The sequence below is a fragment of the Sarcophilus harrisii genome, chromosome 3, assembly GCF_902635505.1.
Source record: "Sarcophilus harrisii chromosome 3, mSarHar1.11, whole genome shotgun sequence".
Taxonomy (NCBI): domain Eukaryota; kingdom Metazoa; phylum Chordata; class Mammalia; order Dasyuromorphia; family Dasyuridae; genus Sarcophilus; species Sarcophilus harrisii.
The window spans coordinates 571697830-571722313 of record NC_045428.1 but is presented as its reverse complement, the minus strand read 5'-3'; the positions used below and the strand labels follow the sequence as shown (position 1 = coordinate 571722313).

The 24484-nt window shown below is 41.6% G+C and overlaps 1 protein-coding gene and 1 pseudogene across 1 annotated transcript; both read right to left on the bottom strand.

Annotated features, from left to right (window-relative positions):
• Nucleotides 1-6718: 6718 nt before the first annotated feature.
• Nucleotides 6719-23519, bottom strand: LOC111719890 (annotated as a pseudogene).
• LOC116422849 (transcription elongation factor SPT4-A-like) lies at nt 20629-21363 on the bottom strand. Its single transcript, XM_031962850.1, has one exon. It carries the CDS (start codon nt 21295-21297, stop codon nt 20944-20946), a length of 354 nt encoding a protein of 117 aa, XP_031818710.1. The 5' UTR covers nt 21298-21363; the 3' UTR covers nt 20629-20943.
• Nucleotides 23520-24484: the final 965 nt, after the last annotated feature.

Here is a 24484-nt window from a genome sequence, read left to right as displayed (position 1 = left end):
CAAGTGGAAGTGGGGAAGGAGCTCACTTTGGAAAGGGGAGAAGTCCAGGACCACACAGGGGTTTCTGCCTCCCTCCCTCCTTCTCCAGCTTACCGTCCTGGGTCTTTTAGGGACCGACAATGGAACCTGTCATGTCAGCCTCAGACAGAATCAGTCTCTGAGGGGCTGAGGGGGATTTCCCGAATCCCCTGTTCAGACATTGCCATCAACCCCTATTCCACAGCTTGTTGACTCCTTCCTGGCAAGTACTGAGCTCTGTGGGAGACAAAGAGAGGAAGACCAGGACCTTGCCCAGATGGGAGACTGGACTTCTCACAGGTCACTCCAGGCTCCTCTCCTCTTCACAAAAGGCCCCAGGTTAGAAATAAGACCCTAGTTCTGGGACTGGGCAACTTCACAACCCGTCTTGTCTAACTCTCCCTTTTAAAAATGAGGAACATGAACAATTTGCCTGTGGTTTTACAGGCAGCATCAGAATCATGACTGGAACCAGGGCTTCTGATTCCTGAGATTTAAATTTTGTGCTTGTTAAGTCACATCCAAATCCTTGTGACCCCATGTGGGGTTTTCTTGGCAGAGACACTGGAGCGGTTGGCCACGGTCTTCTCCAGGTCATTTTTCATATCGGGAAACAGGCAAACTGGGTGAAGTGACTTGCCCAGGGTCACATAGTTAGGAAGTATCTGAGACTGGATTTGAATCTGACTTCAGAACAGGCACTCTGTCCACTACAACTTCTAGCCATCCCTTGTTTTATTATACCAGATGCTTTGAACCTGAGAACTCTTGTGTGGGAAACAAACTCATGGTTGGTGAGGAAGACAAGGGCTGGGCTAGAATGGAGAGGAACTCTGATACCTGTAGCATCCTTTTGTCCACTGTGATTCCCCCAGGGCAAGGAGGATGTGATTCCCATCTTATCCCATCCCCATCTATCTCATCCTAACCCTTCCATCTCAAATCTTTCTCCCTCATTCCATCCCTTCCTATCTCATCCCAACACTTCCTAGCCCATCCCATCCCATCCCTTCCTATCCCACCTCTCCCAACACTCCAGCCTTTCAATTGTATCTTCAATGAATATGTATTAATTGCCTTATCATAGGCAGATTACTATACTAGGAGTTAAGGGTTAGCAATAATAATAATAATAGCATATATAAAGTATTTTAAAGTTTGTAAAGTGGTTTCTATCCCATTATCTTAATACAACAACAAATAAGATGGGGTCCTTGACTTCTTAGAACACAAAAATCAAGTAATTCTCCTTTGGAGTATGGGGTAGGAGAATGAAAGGCTGAAAGGACCTTTAGTGACTTCCTAATCCATTCTCCACATTTTGCAATTGAGGTTATGATTGGACCAAGATCAAACAGTTAAATTACTTATACAGCCGGGATTCAAGGATCCCAGTCTCTCTAAATGTAAATTCAGGGCTCTTTCCACTTGATTGAACAGGACAAAATTCCCTTCCAAAAATTCATGGGCCCAGAGGAGAGCCCAGAGTTTGGGGGTGGAAAAAAAAAGCCAAAAATCAGATTTCTGACTATTGGTACATCCCAGGCAAAGACCAGCCTTTGGCGCCACCTGCAGGAACTCTGGAGCCTGAGTCCCTCTAGAGCAAGTGTCGGCTTTCTGACCTTCCTAACTATATATTTTTAATTTTTTTAAATTAAAGCTTTTTGTTTACAAAACACACGCGTGATTATTTTCTTTTTTTAAATTATAATAACTTTTTATTGACAGAATCCATGCCAGGGTAATTTGCGTGAATATTTTCGACACTGACCCTTGTGCTCCAATTTTTCCTCTCCTTCCCCCATCCCCTCCCCTAGATGGCAGGTAATGCAATATATCTAACCCCATATTCAGGTGAAAGCTGCTGGAAGGGCTTTTGAGTCCTTCTGTCTGCTTAGGGCAGGACAACAGAAACTGTGCTCCCACTCATGGAATGGATTCTCCTTCTGGACACATCCCATTTCTAGCCTTCCTAGCAGTGGAGCTGCCCCCAAACCTGGCGCAGCGACCCCTCTTCTACTACTCCTGGTTCTGAGGGTAACCCTGAGGAATTAAAATTTCCAGTAGTTGTTGCCCCATCAGTGCATTTCTCAGTGATTATCAGCCAACTCTGATTAGTTCTTGGGAAGGATGTTTACAAAACATATATTTTTAAAACTTCCCTGCCCTTCCGCCCAGTTGGGAACATACCAATAATTCTCTTCGTCTCCAAATGAAATGGCCTTTTCTCAGAACTCATCCTCCCGGACCTCTCTGCAGCCCTTGATCACCTTCTTCTCTTTGACATTCTCTCCTACTTCTGATTCTCTTCCTACCTACTCTTCTTTGTGGGACCTTTATCAAGGGCCCCCTCCCCAATAACTGTGGGTGCCCATAGAACTCGGTCTTGGATCCCCTTCTCTTCTCCCTCTATAAAATGTTATTGCTCTCTTCTGAATTCAGTTATCATTATCATCAAATTTACTTATCCAGCCCTAAATTCCTTTTTGATCTCCATTTCATATCTTAAACTGTCTCTTGGATATTGAACTAAATATCCTGCAGACAACTGAACTCATCTTTCTGTAAAAACTCTTCTCTCTTCCTGATTTCCTATTACTATTGAGGATATTACCACCTTCCTAGTCACACAGGTTCAAAATATTCCTGTCATCTTGAAGTCCTCACTTTCTCTGACGCTTAATAAATAATTTGTTGCTGAGTCCTGTCAACTTTACCTTCATAATACTTCTGGTATAAACCCCCTGACATTGCAGGCCCTTACCTCTTTACCCTGGACCACTGCAATAACCTGCTGGTTAGTCTTCCTCAAGTCTCTTTCCAACCAGGCCATTCTCCAGTCAGCTACTAAAATACAGGTCCATGTCACTCTCACTAAGTTCTAATAGTTCCCTGTCACTTTAGGATAAAATATAAACCCCCTTGTATCCAAAGCCCTTCATAAGTTGGTCTCCCTTCCCTTTCCATCCTTCTTATAATATTATATCCCCATTTCTTACATACTCTGTGATCTAGCAACACTGCTTTGTTACTGCTCCTAGGAGACATTCCATTTCCCAGCATGATGCATTTTCCCTGGTAGTCCCCCATATTTGTAATTCTCTCCTTCCTCACTGACTCCCTTAAGTGGCAGCTTAAATCCCCACCTTCTGTTCAGTCATATTCAACTCTCTGAGACTCCTTTTTTTCTTGGCAGAGATGCTGGAGTAATTTGCCATTTCCTTCTCCACTTCATTTTACCGATGAGAAAATAGGAAAACGAGCTGAAGTGGTTTGCCTAACATCACACAAGTAGTGTCAGGAAGACGAATCTTCCTGGCGAGGCCCAGTGTTCTATCCACTGCACCAACTGGCTGTCTTTCACGATCCTTCTTAATTCTAGTGCCTTACTTCTGTTGATTATTGCCTGTATACAGTTTGTTTGTATATAGAATTTTTTTGCATATCATTTCCTCCATTAGAATATAAGGTCTTTGAGAATAAGGATGGCCTTTTGCCTTTCTTTGTATCCTCAGAATTTAGCACAAAGTAAATGTTAAATAAATCTTTACTGACTCTCAAGTCTTCAATCAATGGTTCCACCAAAGTGGATCAATCATCCTACAAAAGTAGAGACCCTTCATGTTTACAAATGATTTCCAGTAGCCCTGACCAGTTTAAGAATAGGGATAGGGACTGGACCTGATTTAATTAACATAAGGAACTCTCAGATGAGAAAATCTCATCTACCAATCAATGTAGCTCTGCCTCTTCCAACTTGTAGTTTCACAGAGCTGCCTGGGACACTAAGAGTTTAAGGGCTACACTGCCAGTATGTCAGGGGTGAGACTTGAATCCAGGTCTTCTGGCTCTCTGCTAGGGAAATGATCTAAAATACTACTCAAAATATTGAAAATAGAAAGTCTGTGCCTCTATTCCCAACCCCATATTTGCGATCTCTATTCCTCCCAGCCTCCCCTGGTCTCAGCCACATTTGCAGAATACAGTCACTCATATTGCTATTATCACATAGTTTAATGTAGGGAACTCCCAAATGAGAAAATTTACACAATTTGTCCAAAGATAATTAGATTTTAAGTGGCAGGGTCAGAATTTCAACCAAGGAGTGTTGATTCAAAGTCTAACTTTCTCAATTCAATGGTCCCTCCACTGGACAATCCTGCAAAGATCGTTGAAACCTGTATGTCTAATGCACTTCCTGATATCTCCCTGATTGGTTTCCCCAAGGAGGACTTCAAAAAGTTTTATCTTATCCCATTAAAGGGAAGATGCTATTGTGGGAATACCCACTTCAGGATGAAGTAAACTCCTTTGAGTCACCACTTCCCTTTCCAAACATTAAAAAAACAACCATTTAATAAGTTCTTCTAGGATTTTGACAAATCCAAGTCAAGCTCACTGGTTTCTAACTTAGCAGATCCATCTCTATCCTTTTGGAAACTATAGCATTTGCTTGACTCCAGTCTTGCAGGATTACTCCAGTTCTCTTTGATTTTTCAAAGATGGCAGATTGGTAATCATATCGTACAGGGGAGTGCTGGAGCCAGCTCATATTTACTCAGGTGGGTAGATTGTTATACTTTCAGTAAGATTATTTATATCCTGGAAATCAACAAATGCCACAAGTCAGGGCTTGATTTATTATTTTGTTAATTGTCTAGACTTGAGAAAGTGATGGAGAAAATGTCCACACTGCAGACAAAACTGAACAGGGGCGCCATGGGCACATTTTTTTTTTTTGAGATAAACATTTACCAGTAGACCCTGGCTATATGCTGATTCTTTCAGGACCCTGGAATGGAGCCCATATTTTAAAACAGCCAGAGACTTTTTTATTCTCTTCTCACTTATCTTGAGTATGAACTCTATGGTAACCATTTTTATATTCAGTCTATTTCCATCCAAAGATCATGGATCTTCCATTTAGAACTGGAAAGAACCTTAGAGGTCATCTAGACCTACTCCTACTCCTATACTACTAACACTACCACCACTACCACTACTACTACTACTCTTTCTTCTATTACTATTTTACTACTACTACAATGACAATTACTTCTACTGTTGTTACTCTTCCTACTACCACTGTTCTTCTTCTTTATTACTACTACTACTACTACCACCACCATTACTACTCTTTCTCCTATTACTACTACTATTTCTACTACTACCACTACCACTGCTTTTATTATTACTATTACCACTATTCTTCCTCTTTGTTACAACTACTATTAATACCATCACTGCTGGTGCTATTCTTCCTTATATTTCTACTGTTGCTACTCCTTCTACACTTGCTCTACTACTTCTGCTACGAAAGAACCTTTCTCCTATTAGTGTTATTACTATTACTACTACTACCACCTCTATTACTTCTGCTAAGAAAGAACCTTTCTCCTATTTCTATTATTACTACTACTACTACTACTCCGTCTACGAAAGAACCTTTCTCCTATTAGTGTTATTACTATTACTACTACTACATCTACTACCACTATTAGTTCTGCTAAGAAAGAACCTTTCTCCCATTACTACTGTTACCACTACTCCTACTACTCCCTCTACTATTTCTGCTAAGAAAGAACCTTTCTTCTATTACTATTGTTACTGATACTATTTCTATTATTGTTACAACTTCCACTCTTCTTCCTCCTTATTACTACTAGTATTACCACCATCACCACTACTTCTATTTTTCTTTCTATTATTACTGTTATTTCTACTACTATAACTACCCCTACTACTACTCTTTTCTCCTTCTACTATTATTACTACTGTTCTACTACTACTACTACTATCTATGATACTATACTATACTATGATACTACTATCACCACCACCACTACTACCCTTCCTTCTACTACTACCACCCCTACTTCTACTATTGTTACTACTACTACCACCACTATTCCCTACTACTATTCACTTACAAAAATAACATACTAACAAATACTAGTAATATTAATATAACTACTAATTATTATCATCATAAACATTTCTACATCACTTTAAGATTTGCAAAGCACTTAATAAAGGTCATCTCACTTCAGTCTCATAACAACTCAATAATTCAAGTGTTATTATTACCTGCATTTTAAAGAGGAAGAAATTGAGATCTCAGAAGAGTGCTGATGAAGAAATTGAGATTTAGAAGGGCATACCAACATTATCTTGAGAAATCAGTTCTTTCTTTGTAAAATAGCATCATGGAGTGAATCAGTTCTTACCCTTTGTGTGTGTAACAGACCCATTTGGCAGTAAAAATCCATGGATCTCAGAACAATGTTTGGGGTTTTTTCATTCATAATTGAAGGAAATGCTAAATTTCAGGTAGAAGTAAGTGAAAATAAAGATGTAATTTTTTCCATCCAAATTCACAGACCCCCTGAAATCTATTGCAGAGTCCATCCCAAGGTAAGAACCCCTGGATAAATGGTCTCTAAACTCCCTTACAGATCAGGCTCTACAAAGCAGAAGCCTCCAGCTTTTTAGCCCAGATATAGCTCTCCAGTCTCACATCCTTCACTTCTAAAGGAGCTCATCGACCTTGAGGTTATGGACAAGGAGTCTCAGTTCCAGATTTTGTCCTCAGATTCTGCTTAGCATGTTGAGTGGATGCTTCGGCTCTTAGGCCAGTGGCCCATCCACAGGCCCTGAGAAAGCCCTGAAGTACGCCTTCAGGAAAGCAAACCCACTGGGTCTATTCCATCTCCTCCATGAATCCAGGAAGGATATTATCCTTCCCTAGGTGCCCCTGGGTGCCGTTCCTTGGCACGAGGGAGTGCTCAGGTCAGGAGAAGGGAATGTCAGTTGAGAGGCTCTATCAGCTAGGTCAGGTCTGTGGGGCATCTCACCTCCAGGTGGACATATCAGCTCAGGGGGGTGGGGTGTTTATTGATGAGATCTTATCTGAGGCTGTTTTAGCCTCCATTGCACTAGAGTGGAATAAAAAAAGAAAAAAACGCAGAGTGAGTGATCCTACTTTTAAAAAGTAGTTAGCTTGTCTTAAAAAAAGAAAGGCAATCAATAAACTCAGAATGCTGCTTTAGAAAGGGCAGATGGATCTCAGTTATCCGTCTGGGATGAGCTTCGTGGTGGATTATCCTCAAACACTCCCCAATCACCTACTTCCCAGTCAGATCACTTTGTCCACTGACCTATTGGCTCTTCCCTATTTCATCTCCTGCTTCTGAGACTTTGTAAAGGCTATCCCTGATGCCAGGCAGCTTTTTCCCAGGATCCCCAGATCATTTAGACTGAGCTCAAGTACCTTCAGAGGGTCCTTTATGATCATCCCAGTGGATACTCCACCTGCCATCATACCCTGTATTTACTTATCTGTAAACAAAGGAGAATGTCAATCAATGTTGATTGACTGAATGATTGATCAGCCCCATTTAGAAAAAGCCAGCTTATCCCAACAACTTAAAATTAGAAAATCGCAATGGTATTGCTGAAAGGACTCTTGAATGACATCCAGCTCAATATCCTCATTTTATACAATAGGAAACTGAGGTCCAGAGTGGGGAGAAAGGACTTTTCTCCACTCCACATAGCTAGAATCAAGCTGAGGCACACATAGAACCCAAATGTCTGATTACAAACATAATGAAGTGTTGTATTGTTCTATGCTGTCAATAAATTACTTTCCAATTATTAGTAACTATCCCACCCACACCACTCTCAACTTTGACCTCTCCATCTCTAGGGCTAGAAAATTTAAAGTGGATGGAATTGTGCATGGAAAGTGGAGACCCTCTGATGGGAGGAAAAGAACTCTAGATTTGAAGTAAGAGGACACTCAGCCATTTACTGAGCAAGTCACTTAATCACTCTCAACCTCACTTTTCTCATTTGTAAAAAGAGGGAAATAATGGTTATAAAAACAATTTTCTTCATTTGTAACAATGAAAAAAATAAAAATGGGGACAATAACAGTACCTATCTCATAGGGATGTTTAAGAGATTTATTGGAATAATATATATAAAGTAAAGCTAGGTATGACTCAAACAAATTACTTAATTGATAAAAGTGAATTAAGTACTTATGTATCAAGTACTGTAATAAGTACTGAGGATATAAAAAGAGGCAAAAGTCAGTCTCTACTCTTGAGAAGCTTACCATCTAATGGGGGAGACAACATGCTAAGAAATAGACAAGCAAGCTTTATATAGGATAAATAGGAAATAATATAGCTGAAGGAAGGCACTAGAATTAAGGGGAGTTGGGGAAGGCTTCCTATAGAAGGTGAGATATTAGTTGGGGCTTAGAGAAAGCTAGGGAGGTCAGCATATAGAGTGGAGAGAGAGATAGGGCATTGGACCTGGAGTCAGGAAGTCCTGATTTTAAAGTCGTCCTCCGATTGGCTATGAGACTCTGCCTTAATCTCCTCTGCCTTAGTGTCCTCAAATGTAAAATGGGAATGATAAATAGCATCTCCCTTCCAGGGTTACTGTGAGGATAAATGGAGTGAGTTTTTATGAAATGATTTGAAATTCTTATTGGCCCATATAAATGCTAGTTGATATTATTGTTGATAAAGGATTAGACTAAATGATTCTTGTGATTCTATTGAAAAATTTTATTTTTTAAAATTATTATTTATTTTTAACATTCTTTTTAAAATGCTGAGTTCCAAATTCTCTAACTCTCTGCAATCCTTACTCCAGTCACTGGAAAGGCAAAAAATTCAATATCAATTATGCATGTGAAATCATGTAAAACATTTCCATATTAGCCCTGTCACAATAAAGCAAGAAAAATAAAGTGAGAAAATTATACCTCAATTTGCACTGAGTTCATCAGTTCTCTCTCTCTCTGAAAGTATATAACATTTTCATCATGAGATCTTTGGAACTGTCTTGGATCATAGTACTGATCGGAGTAGTTGTCTTTCACAATTATAATTCATAGATCCACTGTTCAATATTCACATAATATTGCTTTAGAGCAGTATAATGCTGTCCTGGTTCTGCTCACTTCATTATGTATCAGTTCATATATATCTTGCCAGGTTTTTATATTTTCTTATATATGGCCAACTTTTAATAATTTTTTTGTGAATTTCCCTCCATGTTGCTTTCCTTCTCAGCCTCTCTTTTTATCCTTTCCTCATTACCTTATCACTTCCCCTTCCTTTCTTCTTTCTTCAAATGATTTCCTAAAATCTCTTCCACCTCTAAAACTTAAGAATTATTTTCATTTCAAAATAGCCCTTTCCCATCTCTTCTGTTCCCCCTCAGTAGCTTCTCCCTGGCCAATTCTGCTCCAGGCTAACCCAGAACAGCCTGTTTCTTGAGGTCAGCTAGCAGGACTGTGGTGGTCCCTCCTTGGGAAGTCGAGGCAACGGGTCCCACTGCCAGCGTCTCCAAGGAGAGCAACCTCATTGATCCCTTTCCTCACCGAGAGCTGGATCCCCCACAAAGCCCTTCCCCCTCCTCACACTTAGGCCAGAGATTGGACTCCTCTCTGTGCCTTGTTTCCAGAGGCATTCTTCAGTGGCTGCCAGTGACACACCAGGCTGTCATTCTTCACACTGTAGTTCTTGTTTCTCAGAAGCCAATAAGTTTTCATTTTCCCTTTGCCCTGAAAGAAGGGGAAGGACTTAAACTGAGTCCAGAAGATCTTTTCCTTCAACAGCTTTCTCCTGCCCAACAATTATTTTTTGAATGAATGAATAAAAAATATCACCAACAGAATCTCAAAGTTGAAAGGGATAGAGGCAGCATAAGAAAGTGACTCTGGAATCAGGGGATTTGCATTTAAATCCTGGCTCTGTGACTTATTCCTTAGATGATGTTGGAAAGCTCCCTCATGGCTCTCTTCAACAATGAGATGATTCAAACCAGTTTCAATGATTTTATGATCATTAGAGCCATCTACACCCAGAGAGAGAGCTGTGGGAGCTGAGTGTGGACGACAACATAGCATCTCACTCTTTCTGTTGTTGTTTGCTTGCATTTTATTTTGCTTCTCTCTTTTTTTTTCCTGGAGCAGCACAATAATTGTATAAATATGTATGTATATATTGCATTTAACACATTTCTACCATGTTTAACATGTATTGGGCTACTTGGTATCTAGGGGAAGGAATGGGAGAAGGAGGGAAATTGGAGCATAGGGTTTTGCAAAGGCTAATGTTGAAGAATTTTCCATGCATATGTTTTGAAAAATAAAATGCTTTAATAAAAAAGTTAATAAAAGAAAAAAAGAACGGTCTCAACTTCAGTTCATCTAGGAAAATGATCTCTAGGGTTCATTTTCAATTCGATGATGTCGGAGATTATCAAATCCAACTTGTATCTGAACAGGAATCCTTTCTACAACATCCCAAGAGCCAAGGAGGCAGCCAGCCTCTGCTTGAAGGCCTCCAAGGAAGGGGTAATTGTATAATGGGAAGAGTACCCACTCTGAAGTGAAAGGACCCGGTTCAAATTTGCTAGCTGTTTCACAATGAGCAAATTTCTTCCTCTTCTGTGTGATGTTGGACCTTCTCTGGTCCTTAGTATCTTTGTCTCCAAAATTATGGGGCTGGACTAGTCCCTTCCACCCCTGGATGATGACCCTATGATAAAGTCTTCTACTTTTAAAGAGCCCCAGTTATCAGGAAGTTTTCCCTTCCCCCAAGTCCCCCAAGCCTCTTTCCAACTCCCATCAGCCATTGCTTCTTTCTTCAGTACTTCTTCATTCATTCTCTTACCCCAAAGGAGAAAAGCAATGATGTCTAGATTGGTGGAAGGGGAATTGCTTTAGACTGGGTCCCACAGATGCTCATATTCCGGTACATTTGTTTTCTCAGATTGCACAGCTTGAGCAAATATTAAAATTCATTTGTCTCAGGAACTCTCTCAGGGAGAGCCCGGGCTGCTCTGAGCAGAAGGAGAGATGTGCCTTTGGATTGGAAACATTCCCCCACGACAGAGAGTGGAGAATAACCATGCTCTGGTGTGCTCCATCCCCAAATGAATGGGCAGGAAGACTTTCCTGGATGTTCATTGCCTTCTCTCCTACTTAGTTTATACAATCGTAGGCTCGTAGCTGCAGAGCTAAAAAGGACCCTCCATCACTTTACAGGTGATGAAACAGAGATCGGAGATGGGGGAGGAACATGGGGTCACAGATTCAGAAGTGGAAGGGATCGAGAAGCCAGGGAGTCCAGCTCCCTCATCTTATAAGTAAGGAAACTGAGACCCAGAAAAGGGAAGTGGTTTGTCCAATCTGTGAGGAACCTATAGGGTTGTATTTCCATGAAGGGAGAAGAACTTAGAGAACAGCCATGACAGCTGAATTAGTTAGTTGTGCAAAATAAGATATTAAGCCACTGAACTGATAAACATAAACTGATAAAATCAACCAAAAACAAGAAGTGGGTAAAAGGCAACTGCAAACACTGAGTGTGCATGTTCAATGAATTAATGTTAACTTCTCCCCAAAGGAGTTTTCTGCCATTTTTTGAATATGGGTTCTATCATGAGGGAGGTGGAACATATCAAGGAGGAACATGCAATGGGAGAACCAGGAAGTCTGTTAACTTCACCATCCCCAATCAATGGGGTGATGAGGGAAAGCTTTGCACTTCAGAATAAAAAATTTAAAGGCTCCTTCCTAAACAGCAATTCACCCCTGGTGGGATCTACGGCTTCTCGCAAGAACCATAAATAAACTTACTTCATACACTCCTGAGTCCTTTTTATCTTTGTAACATATTTCTAACAAAAGTTACATAGTCACTGATCCAGTTTAGATTCAAACCCAGATTTCTGCCCCCAAATGCAGCAATCTTTCCATTGCCTGGGCTCCTGAAGACGATTGTTTGTGGCAGAGATATCTGTATTCTGATCAGCTGGCAGAATAGTGCCTTGTACGGCTGGCTGGTGCTTTACAAATATTTGACAGATGAATGGATGAATGAATGAGATACTGGAGACCATTCAATTTTAGCTCTGGCTATACTGAAGAGATATCTCCCACACGGATCCCAAAGGGCTCTGATGGCCATTGCTTGTATTTGCCTTTGGCAACCCACTTAAAATTGACTCATTTTCCTCATCTGTAAAAGGAGAAGGGGGGAGATGTGTACAAGATGACTCTTAAGGAGCTGTCCAGTTTTACCATACATGGTGCCATGATCATTGGGTACCCAGGGTTTGAGGAGTGGGCCCAGGCCAGCATCTCAATCTGACCCAGCCCCTTCTCACCATGACATCAATCTCTCCTCGAAGCTCAGTTTCATAGGCAAATTGGGGAGACTCTCACCATAAGGAAGTTTAAAAGTCAGGAGGATCTGGTAGGTAACTGAGCTGATGTGATTCTTTGGGGTTGCCAGATGGAAAGAAATTAGCAAATGGAGAAAGACTAGTGGGGGCTGGACTATAGCCCCAGCCCCAATTATGCCCCAGGGAAGATGAATGAGTGTTCCTGTTCATGGAAATCCGTGGGGATTACTTTCTAAGGAGTAGATTTGCCTCAGGGAAGCAGAGAGACCAAAAAGGAGACTGAGGAGGGGGTTGAAGATAAAATCACTGGGGAAGGAAGGCCTCCTGAAGAGAGCTGAATAGTAGGGCAGATTTGGAGAATCAAAGGACCTCACCAAGTTCAAATTCTCGTGGACTTTTCTTGGGGTCTTAATTTCCTCAGTGAGAGGTCTAAGGAAAGGTGGCAAGAAAAGCCAGTTAACTGGAGGCACTCACACAGACTGATGGATTCCATCCTGGATGCTGTGTTGACCGTGTCTCCAAAGAGGCAGTAACGAGGAATTTTGTAACCAACCACAGGGGCCTGTGGGGAAGAGAAAGGAAGGCAAGGAGAAGGAATGGAAGGAGGCAGTCTGGGAAAGAAAACTGAAGAGACTCTCACCATAAGGAAGTTTAAAAGTTACTTATTGAATGTATTATACACTGAAAAGAAACACAAGATGTAAAAGAGATTCCAGTTGTATGTGCAATCCTCATTTTCTGTTTTGCCGTGTGTAAGGAAGTGTTCATTTTGATATTTGGTAAGTTAGAATAATAAGAATCATTTCTTGAAAGGTGAGTGAGTTGTAGTATCTTCCCCTTCTTGAAGGGCTTCTCTGTGTGACCTCTTCTCAAATGGGGTATAGAGGAGATTCCTGATCAGGAAACCCCAGTTCCTCTGGAGTCTCACCCTTCCCATCCTGAGATTCTATATTTCTGCAAGATTGGCAAAATGAATGGCCTGGGAGTAAGGGTATGCTGGTAAATATTTAACAACCAGCTTTTTGAAAATATATATATGAAATACTGAATTATGTATATTTTCTCCATCACTTTAACTTTAGACAATGAACAAAACAATAAACCAAGATCTGATTTGTAGACTCTTTTTTTCTGAATTGTAATTGTGCACCCTACAAATGGCACTGACAGACCTCATGTAAACCCCAAATTCAAAGGACTTATCATCACTGTCACTACGAGCCTTCTACCTACACAATCTGTTAGGTCAGGATAAGGACCACTTGGGTACCTCCTCCTTCCCCCAGTTTCAGTTCTGAGGCAGGTTAAAGTTCACAAACGGTTGGACAATCACAGTACCAGGGATCTGGAGAGATGTAGTTCTGGTTGGTGATCAAGCTTGCCTGGGGACCCAGGGATTCTCCACGGTAAAGATATCAAACTGGGCGATAGATACTATATTCTAATTGTCTTCCCTGCAGGTTAACAGAGGAGTCTAATCTTAAAGATAATTGTGCTTTTGCGTAAGAGTGGACTGCCTGAAACAAAGAGGAGTGGGCAGAGAGCTTTTCCCCTGTGCCTGAGGGCATTGTTTAAGGCTATATAGATTCCTACAAGTAGAATTAGGTGTGAATCTCTTTCTGACCCTCTCCCTTGTTGCTGTGAAGTTGTTTCATCCTATTAGATTCTTCATGACCTCATTTGGGTTTTTGTTTTTTGTTTTTGGCAAAGATACTGAAGTGGTTTGCCATTTCCTTCTCTAGCTCATTTTATAGATGGGGAAACTGAGGCACTTGCAGGGGAGTGCAGGAGGCTGCCATACTGGTGAAAACCACAGTGTCTGAGAAGAAAATGGTCACCTGGCTCCTGAGGAAGCAGAGCAGGAGACAAAGGATGGGGAGGGTCTCAACAAAAAGAGCAGCCCCGTTTTCAGGGTGTCTTGGAGCTTTGTGGACAGAAAAAAGGGGGAGCAGCTACAGCTGAAAGAGTTCTAGACCTGGAATCAGGAGGAACTGAGTTCAAATCCAGCTCAGGTACTTACTAGTACTGTGACTTTGGCAAGTGACTAAACCTGTCCACTTCAGTCTCAGTTTATAAAGTGAGCTCGAGAAATAAATGGCAAAGCGCTCCAGTATTATAACCATATTAAAGCAAGTTATAGACGCGATAAACTAGAGATATCAGCAGAGGAAAGACACTAGAATGAAGAAAGACCGGAAAAGGCTTCTTGTAGAAGATGGGATTTTAGCTGAGACTTGAAGAAGCCAAGAGGCAAGAGGCCGAGACCTGGAAGGAAAGGATTCCAGGTGTGAGATACAGTCTAGGGGGAGTGCTTGGGTAGGGAGATGGAGGATCTTGTTTGAGAAACAGCCAGGAACTAAGATGGGGGTAAAGACCATTTCAGGAATCAGGGATATTCAGCAAAAAATGTTGTTCTTTGTCACCTCCTCATCCTTTTCTTTATTTTTTACATCATTTTCTTTAAAAAAAAATTTAATATAAATGTTTACTGATGCTCTTTACTTCTACATGGCTGTGGATTCCCATTGACTGCACCACAAACCCTTCTTTAAAAACAAAACAAAACAAAACAAAAACAAAAAAACACAACTTTTTTATGCAATTTTCAATGTTCACCCTTGCAAAACCTTGTGTTCCAATTTTTTTTCTCTCTCCCTTTCCCCGACATCAAATAATCCACTATAGGTTAAACATATGCAATTCTTCTATACATATTTCCACAATTATCATTTTGCACAAGGAAAATTAGATCAAAAAGGAAAAAAAGAGAAATAATACAAAAAGCAAGCAAACAACAAAAAAAGGCGAAAAAAACTATGTTGTGTTCCATACTCAGTCCCCATAGTCCTCTTTCTAAATCTTTCTCTTTTAACAAAGCAAAACACATCAGTACATTGTTTGACACTGTATGCTTCATTATGCATCTCCAGTTCAACATATCTCTGGGGACAGATAAGAAATTTATTTCACCACCAGGCTTCTGAAGTCTAGCGCTCAATCCCCATTCTTTTCTAATTTGATCAAAGTTACAGCATGTCCTACCCCAACAATTTCCCTACCCCTTATTCCGACATCCTCTGCCTGAAGCTTTGTTCTATATCTATTCCCTGTCCTAATTAGGGGTAATTATCCTCCACAAAGCAACTTTGAAACAAAATGCAAATAACAGTCCTTTCCCAATGAGCCTCAAGCTCTGTGTTTCTAGGAGACTAAGAGACAACAGCATGTCTCCCCCTTTTGGAAAAACAGATGGACTAGTTCAAACCAATTCATTGATGAAACTCCACTGATGAAAATGAGTCTGTGATTACTAGTGGTAAGGTTCATTCTGAGGCTCAGCAGCTGTGGGCTTCCTGTCTCTCAAATCTCACCCCCAGTTCTGAGGACTGTCCAGGAGAGCCCACTAGGGTCAGAGATGGAGAGGTCATTTTTGGGCTACCACTAACCTCTCTGTTTCCTTCATCAAATCTGGCTCCTGGCCCGTGATCTATCCCCTGGTTCCTTAATTCCACCTCAGGGACGACCCAAGACATCAAACTAGGAAGATAGTCTATCTTACCCAGGGTCCTCCTTCTTTTCCAATTGGATTCAAATTTTAGAGCATTCCCTTCCTTTTTTCCCTTCTTTCCCTCTCTCTCCTAATTCCTTCTTCAGCCTCCTAAGCTTTGATTTGATCCAGACACCTGGGACTAATTAGGAGTAATTATCCCCACAAGAGCATCAGGGAATAAAATGCAAATAAATTTTCCTCTTTCTTTGCCTCTACAGCTGCTCAGACAACAAAGGGGAGAGGAAAAGAATCATTACATCCAGAGCAGGGAACCTCAAACTTTTTGGTCTCAAGACCCCTTTATACTCTTTAAAAAACTGAGGACCCCAAAGACCCTTTGTTTATATGGATTTTTTTTAATTGTATATATTTATCACACTTCAAATTAAAATGCCTTAGTATTATTGTGAAGAATAGTTTTAACCTTACAGGCTCCCAAAAAGATCTTAGAGGACATCCCTGGGTCGTCATGATGGATTCCATGGAGTGCAGTTTCTAGGGGAAATACAGCAGTAATGGTGAGGTCCTCTGACCTTAGACCTTAGCTATTGTTCTAACAATCTGCCTGTCAATGATCCTAAAGTCTCTCGGCCTTAAGAATATAATAATATAGTTATATATTTCTTTGCCAAAAGCCATCCTATAGCACCTCATTTCCTCTGGTGTCCCAGAGAAGGTGAAATGGTGACAAAGGTTCCCTAGGAACTTTGCAAAAATTGCAAGAATTTCTAAGTCTGGGTGTCCCCAGTGAAGGAAATTTTGCTGAGAGTGGAGCTCAAGACGACCCAGTCAAGCATTCTTCCAGTTGCTTGGTGTGTCCCAGCTGTAGGATCGAGGGAGAAAAGAAAGGGGGGCTTACCTTGACAAGGAGGGAATAAAATCAGGAGAAGCCAGATTCTCCCCATACAGAACCATCAAATGTTGAGGTTTAAAAGGAGACCTCAAAAAGGTTGGGGTTGCAGATTGACGTCACGAGGTGTCTCAAAAGAATTTTCAGGCTTGAATCCATCTCCCAGTCAAGGGGCAAAGTTTATTATAATTATAACACCAATTGAAGTGGGCTAAATCCTTTTGGAACCTCAACAATCAGGCTATACTATGAAAACCACTGACCCTGAGGAGCATCTAACAAGAGCAAGCATCCATATGGAAGTTCTCTGCTCCATGGATTGACAGTCACTGGAAAAGCTGACTTGTCCCAGAATCTTCACATATAGTAGATCTCAGGTGGGAGTGCCTGGTGTTGGAAGGCAGGGGACATGGCTGAACTGCCAACTCTGTCCCTGACTTGATCACAGAGTCATAGATTTCAAGCTTTCAAGCTTGAGAGAACTTTAGGAGTTATTGACCCCCAAATTATGCCCTGAACTTTATTTTCCAAATGAAAAAGTGAGGCCATGTGAGAAAAGTAATATCCTAGTGACCCCACACAGCTGTTGTGAGAACTAACTAGCCATCAGCAAAATAGAGGAAATGACTGGAATTTCCTCACAGGCTATTGGAGGATCACATGATGTAACATTCATAAAGAGCTCTGCAAAATTTAAAACACTACGTGTAATATAAGCTATTATTATTCTATTATTACATAAATGCTACTTATTATTAATCAGCTGTGCGATCTTCATCAAGACAACTTTACTTCTTGGAGCGATGGTTTTCTGATTTGTAAAAATGGGAGAGTTGGATGTGATTATTCACAAGTTCCCTTTCCTCTGTAACAATCTTTGAATCTGGGTCATTGGTAATGATCTGCTCATTCTAGGACCAATGGAACCAACTGGTTCCTCCCACAAGCAAACTTTTCCTTCTCCAGGGATTCACTGAGTTTGGCCTGGATCTTCCCAATTCTTGAACAGACTGGTTTCTTCAGTGTTCTCCCTATTTTGGCTCACCTTCTCTTCTCATCAGCCCATGTATGTTAAGCAGACTTAGGTGATTCAATTGGAAATGATGGAAGGAGACACCCAGAATGAATAAGTGAGCATGAGGGAGAGAAGATGCCCATGGCTGCTGGAGCTTTAGTCAGTTCTCTAGAGACTGGCACTAGGCATCTCTAAAGCAGATTTTTTTGCTATCAATATAAACATTTATGCCTCAGAAACCAGCAGCAAGTGCCACAAACCAGGGCTTGATTTATTGTTCTGTTAATTGTCTAGACTCAAGAAAGTGATGGAGACAATGGTAATATTACAAATTAAACCTAAGAGCTGGTTGTTAAATATTTACCAGCATATCTTTGTCCTTCCACCTGATTCACTAGCCAGCCCAGTGCCCAGTTATCCCTAATGGTAAAGAGCATTTCCTGATTAAGTAGCTTTCCCTACTTTGGATAGCCGTGCTCAGTTACAATAAACATCAACCAAAGACAACCTTGAAAAGGGAAAAAAAAACAACTCCACAGCAGAATTAACTAGGGACCTAAGGAAGCGGGGGCTCCCAGTGGCCTTGGCTTGTACCCCAGTTCATCTTCATTTTACTCTCACCACCTTCCCAGAGCCAATTAGTTGCCCTTTATACCTTCATAAACTTTCTCAAATGCCCCCCTTCTCTCCTCTGACACTGCCATCCCCCTGGAGGCTTTCATCACTTCATGCTGAGACCCTAATTCAGGGTCTTTGTTTCCGGGGTCCGTCCAGCTCCAGATTCCATGTGTTTTTATTGGCTCTTTCTCAGGCCTGGAACACACTCCCTCTTCATAGCCAGCTCCTAACTTCCCTGACTTCTTTTGAGTCTCAATTAAAGTCTCATCTAAAAGAAGACTTTCCCAGTTCTCGTTAATCTTGGTGATTCTCTCTGATTCTCTGAGATAATCTACTATTGATCATAAATGTATGTGTATGTGTGTGTGTATTATGTGTATGTATTATGGATTTCTCAATCCACTGGAGAAGGAAATAGCAAATTATTCCAGTAGCTTTGCCATGAAAAGCCCATGGATAGTATTGGCATACCATGGTCCACAGGTCATGCAGAGTTAAACACAACAAAACAATTGAACAATAATAATAATAATATATAGTGTGAGTGTATATATGTACTATACATATATGAATATATTCGATACATTTACATGTATTCCATGTATCGTTATTTGCATTAGAATGTTAAATGCCTTGAAAGCAGGATTTTTTTTCCCTTTCTCTGTATTCACAGTATCTGGCTTAGTAGGTTGTGGTGTTCTCTTTTTAAAATACAATGGTTCTCTCTGGGAGCAGGTTTCTTGGAGAGGTTTTCTGGAGGCAGCCTTAGTTTTGATTCTGAGTAATAATCACTCCAAATACAGCCAGCTGATAAAATCCAAACGTTTATTTCTCATCTCTTCCCAAGCCCAGTTAGCTTTTTTAGAGGCCTCTCTCTCTCCTTGGTTCCAAGAGCTCTTGCAGCTTTGTCCTTTGCTTCTGCCTCTGCTTTCTTCGGCCTCCAGCCAGCAGATGGAATGAATCTGACTCCACCTCTGAGAGTGGGCTTGTGGGCTTCTGCATCTCCCAGAGTGCTCCTCTCCAACTCCTGGCAATGTACTGAACTAACTAACCTGAAGCTCTAAGAACTTGTTTATATATGATTTCCCAAAGGTTGACTCCTCTGAGGGATGGATTAAGGGAGGTGTGAATTCACAAAGTGACAAAGTTAACTTTGTGAATCTCCCATACTTGTGAACTCCAATGAGTACTTAAATATGTGATGACCGCGTATTTTAAAATCAGCCAGAGTCAGGAATTTAGGTTAGGGGGAAATCGTCAATTTTTATTCTTAGCAGAGATGAAGAAAGATCGGAGGAAGAAGGGAATCGGCAATAGCAATGTACCATGCTAAATTAGGCAACTGACTTATCACTTTGTAAGGATTTGCTCTAACGTGTGAACCAATAAGCATTGTTATCTTTGAATTAACACTGGGATTCTAACATCTCCCTTGAGTTATCACCTTGTTTCAAGTTCTGGCTTATAACATCTCCAGCTTTCTTTTGATTTAGAACATAGGTGGTCATGACCTCCCTGACTTCTCAAGGAGTTGAGAACCCCAAAAAAGAAAGTGATCACGCCTTCCCTGATTGCTCAAAAAAGAAGTGAACACACACCATAAAAAGAAGGTGGTCGTGCCCTCCCTGACAAGGAAGGGAGATGACAACACCAAAGGAAATAGGAAGTCAAATCAGATTAGCCAGTTTCTGAAGGGCTCATTTGAAACAGGTATACATAAATCCATCAATATGGGAGACATTACACTTAATTACATAAAATACACAAGCACATAGCAATATAACACTGGCTTCAACATGAGAATTTATACATGTCCATAAATTCTAGAAATAGTCCAAAAGGAATCCATTAGTTCATGTGCCTGGAATCCAATAATTCCTGTAAACTCTGAAGTACTGCAATAGTCTCATCAACAATTTTTCATCTCAAGGAATCCAATGAGTCCTGAAGATTTTAAAAGTTCTTTTAACAGTTTCATTGTCAGCCATGCTCTTTCAGTGTCAGATGTTTCTTAAATCTTCTCCTTTATTTTGAGGTTTTTCTCTTTTTCTGTTTCTCTCCGATGGACAAGGCGAATACGGCTCATTGGCACCCATCTGATTCCTTCTCCTCCTGTAGAGATACAGCAAACCCTCTCCCCCAAGCAGTTGACCTATCTGGTCTCTTCCATTCACCACTTCCTGGGTCTTTCCACATCACCTGGCGATTACCTAAAGCTAGTGGAGCCGCTCACACTGGATACTGCTCTTCTAGTGGGTTATAAAACATGTCTGCTGGAGCCAGTGCATCTTTGTCAAAAATTAAAAAATTAATGGTATAGAGAACTAAATTAAAAAGTTCTCTAGGGTTGTCCATGGCTTCCCCTTTGGAGGAGTGTCTTAAATAAATAGTATACCCTGCCTAGACATTTCCAAAATCTTATGAATCCAACCCCCTTTCAACAACCCAAAATCCAATGTTCTTGAAATCAGCCATATTATTGCTCTTGGCATCCCTCAAATGCTGAAGAATGGAGAGTAGGCAGGACAATGAGTAGTATTCTTTCAGTTCTCCAGGCCAAAAAACCAAAAACCAAAAACCAAAAAACAAAAACAAAAACAAAAAAAAAAACAAAAAAAAAAAAACTCTCAGCCCAATAGGTTTTCAAGCAAAGAGGGTTGGACGTCCTTGGGCTCACTAGGTCTTTATTGCTGTGTCTCTGGATTTGTAAACCACGCCTTGGCTCTTCAGCTCCCGAACAATTCCTGGAGGCAGACAGCCAGTGACAGACATTGCATAAACTCCAGGCTTGAAGGTACTAACTTGCTGCCATTTAGAGACCCAGCTGTTTTTTGGACTCATCATCGCAATGATCCCATCAAAAGAAGAACTTGTGCAGTCATATACCATCTCTAGGTTACCTTTCATCTGTAGGTATGAGTCACAATTGTCACAGCCATCATACTCAAATTGGTTTATAGTCTTGACCAAAGAACAAAGAAGACAAGCTCGCAGATGTCGCAAATCCTTGGGAATTGTCTCTAATGCCATCGCTGCCTCCGGGAGCCAAGAAGTACTTGAGCTCTTGCAGCTTTGTCTTTTGCTTCTGCCTCTGCTTTCTTCAGCCTCCAGACAGCACAAAGGTGGAAGATGGAATGAATCTGACTCCACTTCCGAGAGAGGGCTTGTGGGCTTCCTCCTGGAGTGCTCCTGGCTCTCAATCACCCAGAGTGCTCTTCTCCGACTCCTGACAATGTTCCAAACTAACTAACCTGAAGCTCTAAGAGCTTCTTTATATATGATCTCCCAAAGGCTGACTCCTCCTTCTGGAGGCAGGGATTAAGGAGGTGTGAATTCACAAAGTGACAAAGTTAACTTTGTGAATCTCCCATACTTGTGAACTCCAAAGAGTACTTAAATACATTAGTGAGTTAGAGAATTTGCTAAATACCATACTAAAATTAGGCAATTGACTTATCACTTTGTAAGGATTTGCTCTAAGGTGTGAACCAATAAGCATTGTTATCTATTCCACTGATTTAACACTAGGATTCTAACATCTCCCTTGAGTTATCACCTTGTTTCAAGTTCTGGCTCATAACAGTAGGTGCTTAATAAATTCTCATTGGTTTGACTTACATGTCTTTTTTTATTTAATTTTTATCTTTTAAAGTTTTACTGAGGGGAGGCAGCTAGGTGGCACAATGAATAGAGCACCAGCCCCGAAGTCAGGAGGACCTGAATTCAAATCCGACCTCAAACACTAAAAACTTTCTAGCTGTGTGACCCTGGGCAAGTCACTTAACCCCAACTGCCTCATCAAAAAACAAACAAACAAAAGAAATCCAAATGTTACTTGGGAGCAATTGGGAGTCATGGAAAATATTTGAGTAGAGGAGTATTGCAGTCAGATCTATGGGTAAGGTAAATTATTCTGGCAGTAGTGTGAAGGATGGAGTAGAAGTGGGGGAGAGATCTGACACATGAAAGCTCCATGGTAGAACATTGTCATAGTCCAGGTGGCAACAGTGAGATTAGAGAGGAAGGGAGGATTGTGGGAAAAGACCAGGCAATAACTGAATATGACAGCACAGTCTCACCTGCTCATAGTCCTCGGCCTCAACATGTCTGTGTCTCCGGAGTTGCTTTGCCACGGATCTGGGCAGCATCTGATGGAGGAGGTTTTTGGCCAGCCTCCGTTCATGCTTCAGAGCCTCGGTCCTTGTCCTAAGATTCTGGGCATAGTTCTGGATCCACAGGGCCATCTGCTTGAAAGACACGAAGAAGACAGGGTAGATAAGGCCGGTCACCGGCAACAAGGTAACTTTAAAACTCGTGGATGAGAGGATGGCCCTGGTTTTCCCATTCAGCTTCTTGTGGCCACTGTCCCAAAGGCCCTGGACCAGGGTTTTTCCCAGGGCCCAAGCGAGAGAGTGCTGAGAAAAGCTGAAAGGTAGAAAGCCCTTCCACTGATATAGGCAGGGAGAAGGACAGGTTCTCTGCAGGTTCTCTGAAGCGAGAAGGGCAAAGTTAAGGATGGAGAGTGTTTGGTACCATCTGCTCTCACTGTCTTGGGGCTGCTGAAAGACCTGGACAAGAAAGTCTTGAACCTGGAAGAGAATCCTCAAGGAGACCACATCCACCAGGTCAGGGTTACTCCTCAGTGCCCTGAGGGTGACCTCAGGATCCCCTAAGGCTTGTAGCAATTCTGAGATGAGCACAGACAGCAGTGAGCCCTGCTCAAGAGCTGAGGAGACATTGAGTCTTCGCCGTGCCATTTTGATGAGCAGACCTGCTCATTTTGGGATCCAGGATTGCTGAGAGATAGCCTGTCTTCCTCCTTTCTACAGAGAGCTTCCAGATGGTCCAGCAGCTTCCTACACAACAGGCTGTTGTTCTTTAACGGGGAGGCCACCCATGGGGGCCAGCAGGTATCCCTTTCTTCTTGGAGGAACCTGACCAAAGGCACCACCAACAGCTATCTGCAGGATGCCAGATTCTTGAGAGCCAGTTCTGTGTTCTTCCACCTCTCAATGCTGTCCCTCAAGTCCAGGGTAATGAAACTCAAGAGGATCAACAGAGAGAACACACAAGTACCCAAGATCCTCCTCACTGTCTGGTTGACTCCAGGATTGGAGAAGAGGGAACATCTGGAATGAGCAGAGCACAAACACCATCACCAAAGACCATATGAACAACTCATCTGGGGTAGTAGGATTCTCCCACTAGAAAATGCTGTTGAGATTAGAGAACTAACTTAAACTTGCTTCTCCTGGTGACTGTAATCTAATAAATATTAATAATATTAAATAATAAATCTGATAAAACTGTTCATTAATAATTCTCTGTTATTAATCATAACTCTTTATCCTCCCTCCCCTACCCCTTGATGAATAATATGGAGCAAAATTTTCATCTTGATCTGATTTCTTAAGAGAACAATTCCATCCCAAAACACCAAAGGCAAAGGGAAAGTGGGACTAGGAGAGGAAAGGAAGTACCAATAAGCTCTGGGATAGAGGGTGGAGAGAATTTCTGGGACCTTAAGGAGCCTTCCAAATGCTGAAACTTTGGTCAGAAGGGACCTCTCACTCATCACATAAAAAAAGATTTGGAAAAGGAGTAATATAGGGATTTAAAGTGGTGTGCTATGTGCATGGAGGAAGAAGGGGAAAAAATATATATGAGTCAGAGTGCGAACGCAGTAAGAGAGAAATTGTTCTTGACTGGGTTTAGGCTTCATTAAGACTGTGTAGAAGAAGCAGGTAGCCGAGAAAGAAGGCTAAGAAGAAGCAGAAGAGGAGAAAGAGAAATGCAGGCTAAAGGAGAAGAAAAGGAAGATTAGGAAAAATGAGAGCGGAGAAGGGAAAGGAAAAGGAAGAGACAGAAGGGAAATAGAAGACAGAGGGAAGAGGAGGATGCTCTAAACTAGTTTGGGGGATTCCCTCACTCTCCTGGATACTGGGGAAAAGCTAGAGCTAACCCTTTGCCTGCAGGAAGGGACGCGCCAAGAGGGAACCCCAAGGAAACAGACGAGTCCGGGCTCCGCTCCGGATCGGACCGGCCCCGTCTCGGGTTTGTTCCCCGCCTGCGAGTTTTGTCGTTCTCTGAAGATGGATATGAGTAAGGGCGAGTGAGGTGGGAGCAGCCCGAGTTGGAGGTGAGGTGGGGAAGGGAATCGGACACCCACTGTACTCTCTCGGATTCTGGAACTCCCCCGGCCGCCCCCTCCCGCCCC

Excerpts from the sequence above, each read along its gene's own strand:
- LOC116422849 (XM_031962850.1), bottom strand. The coding sequence starts at position 21,297 with ATGGCATTAGAGACAATTCCCAAGGATTTGCGACATCTGCGAGCTTGT.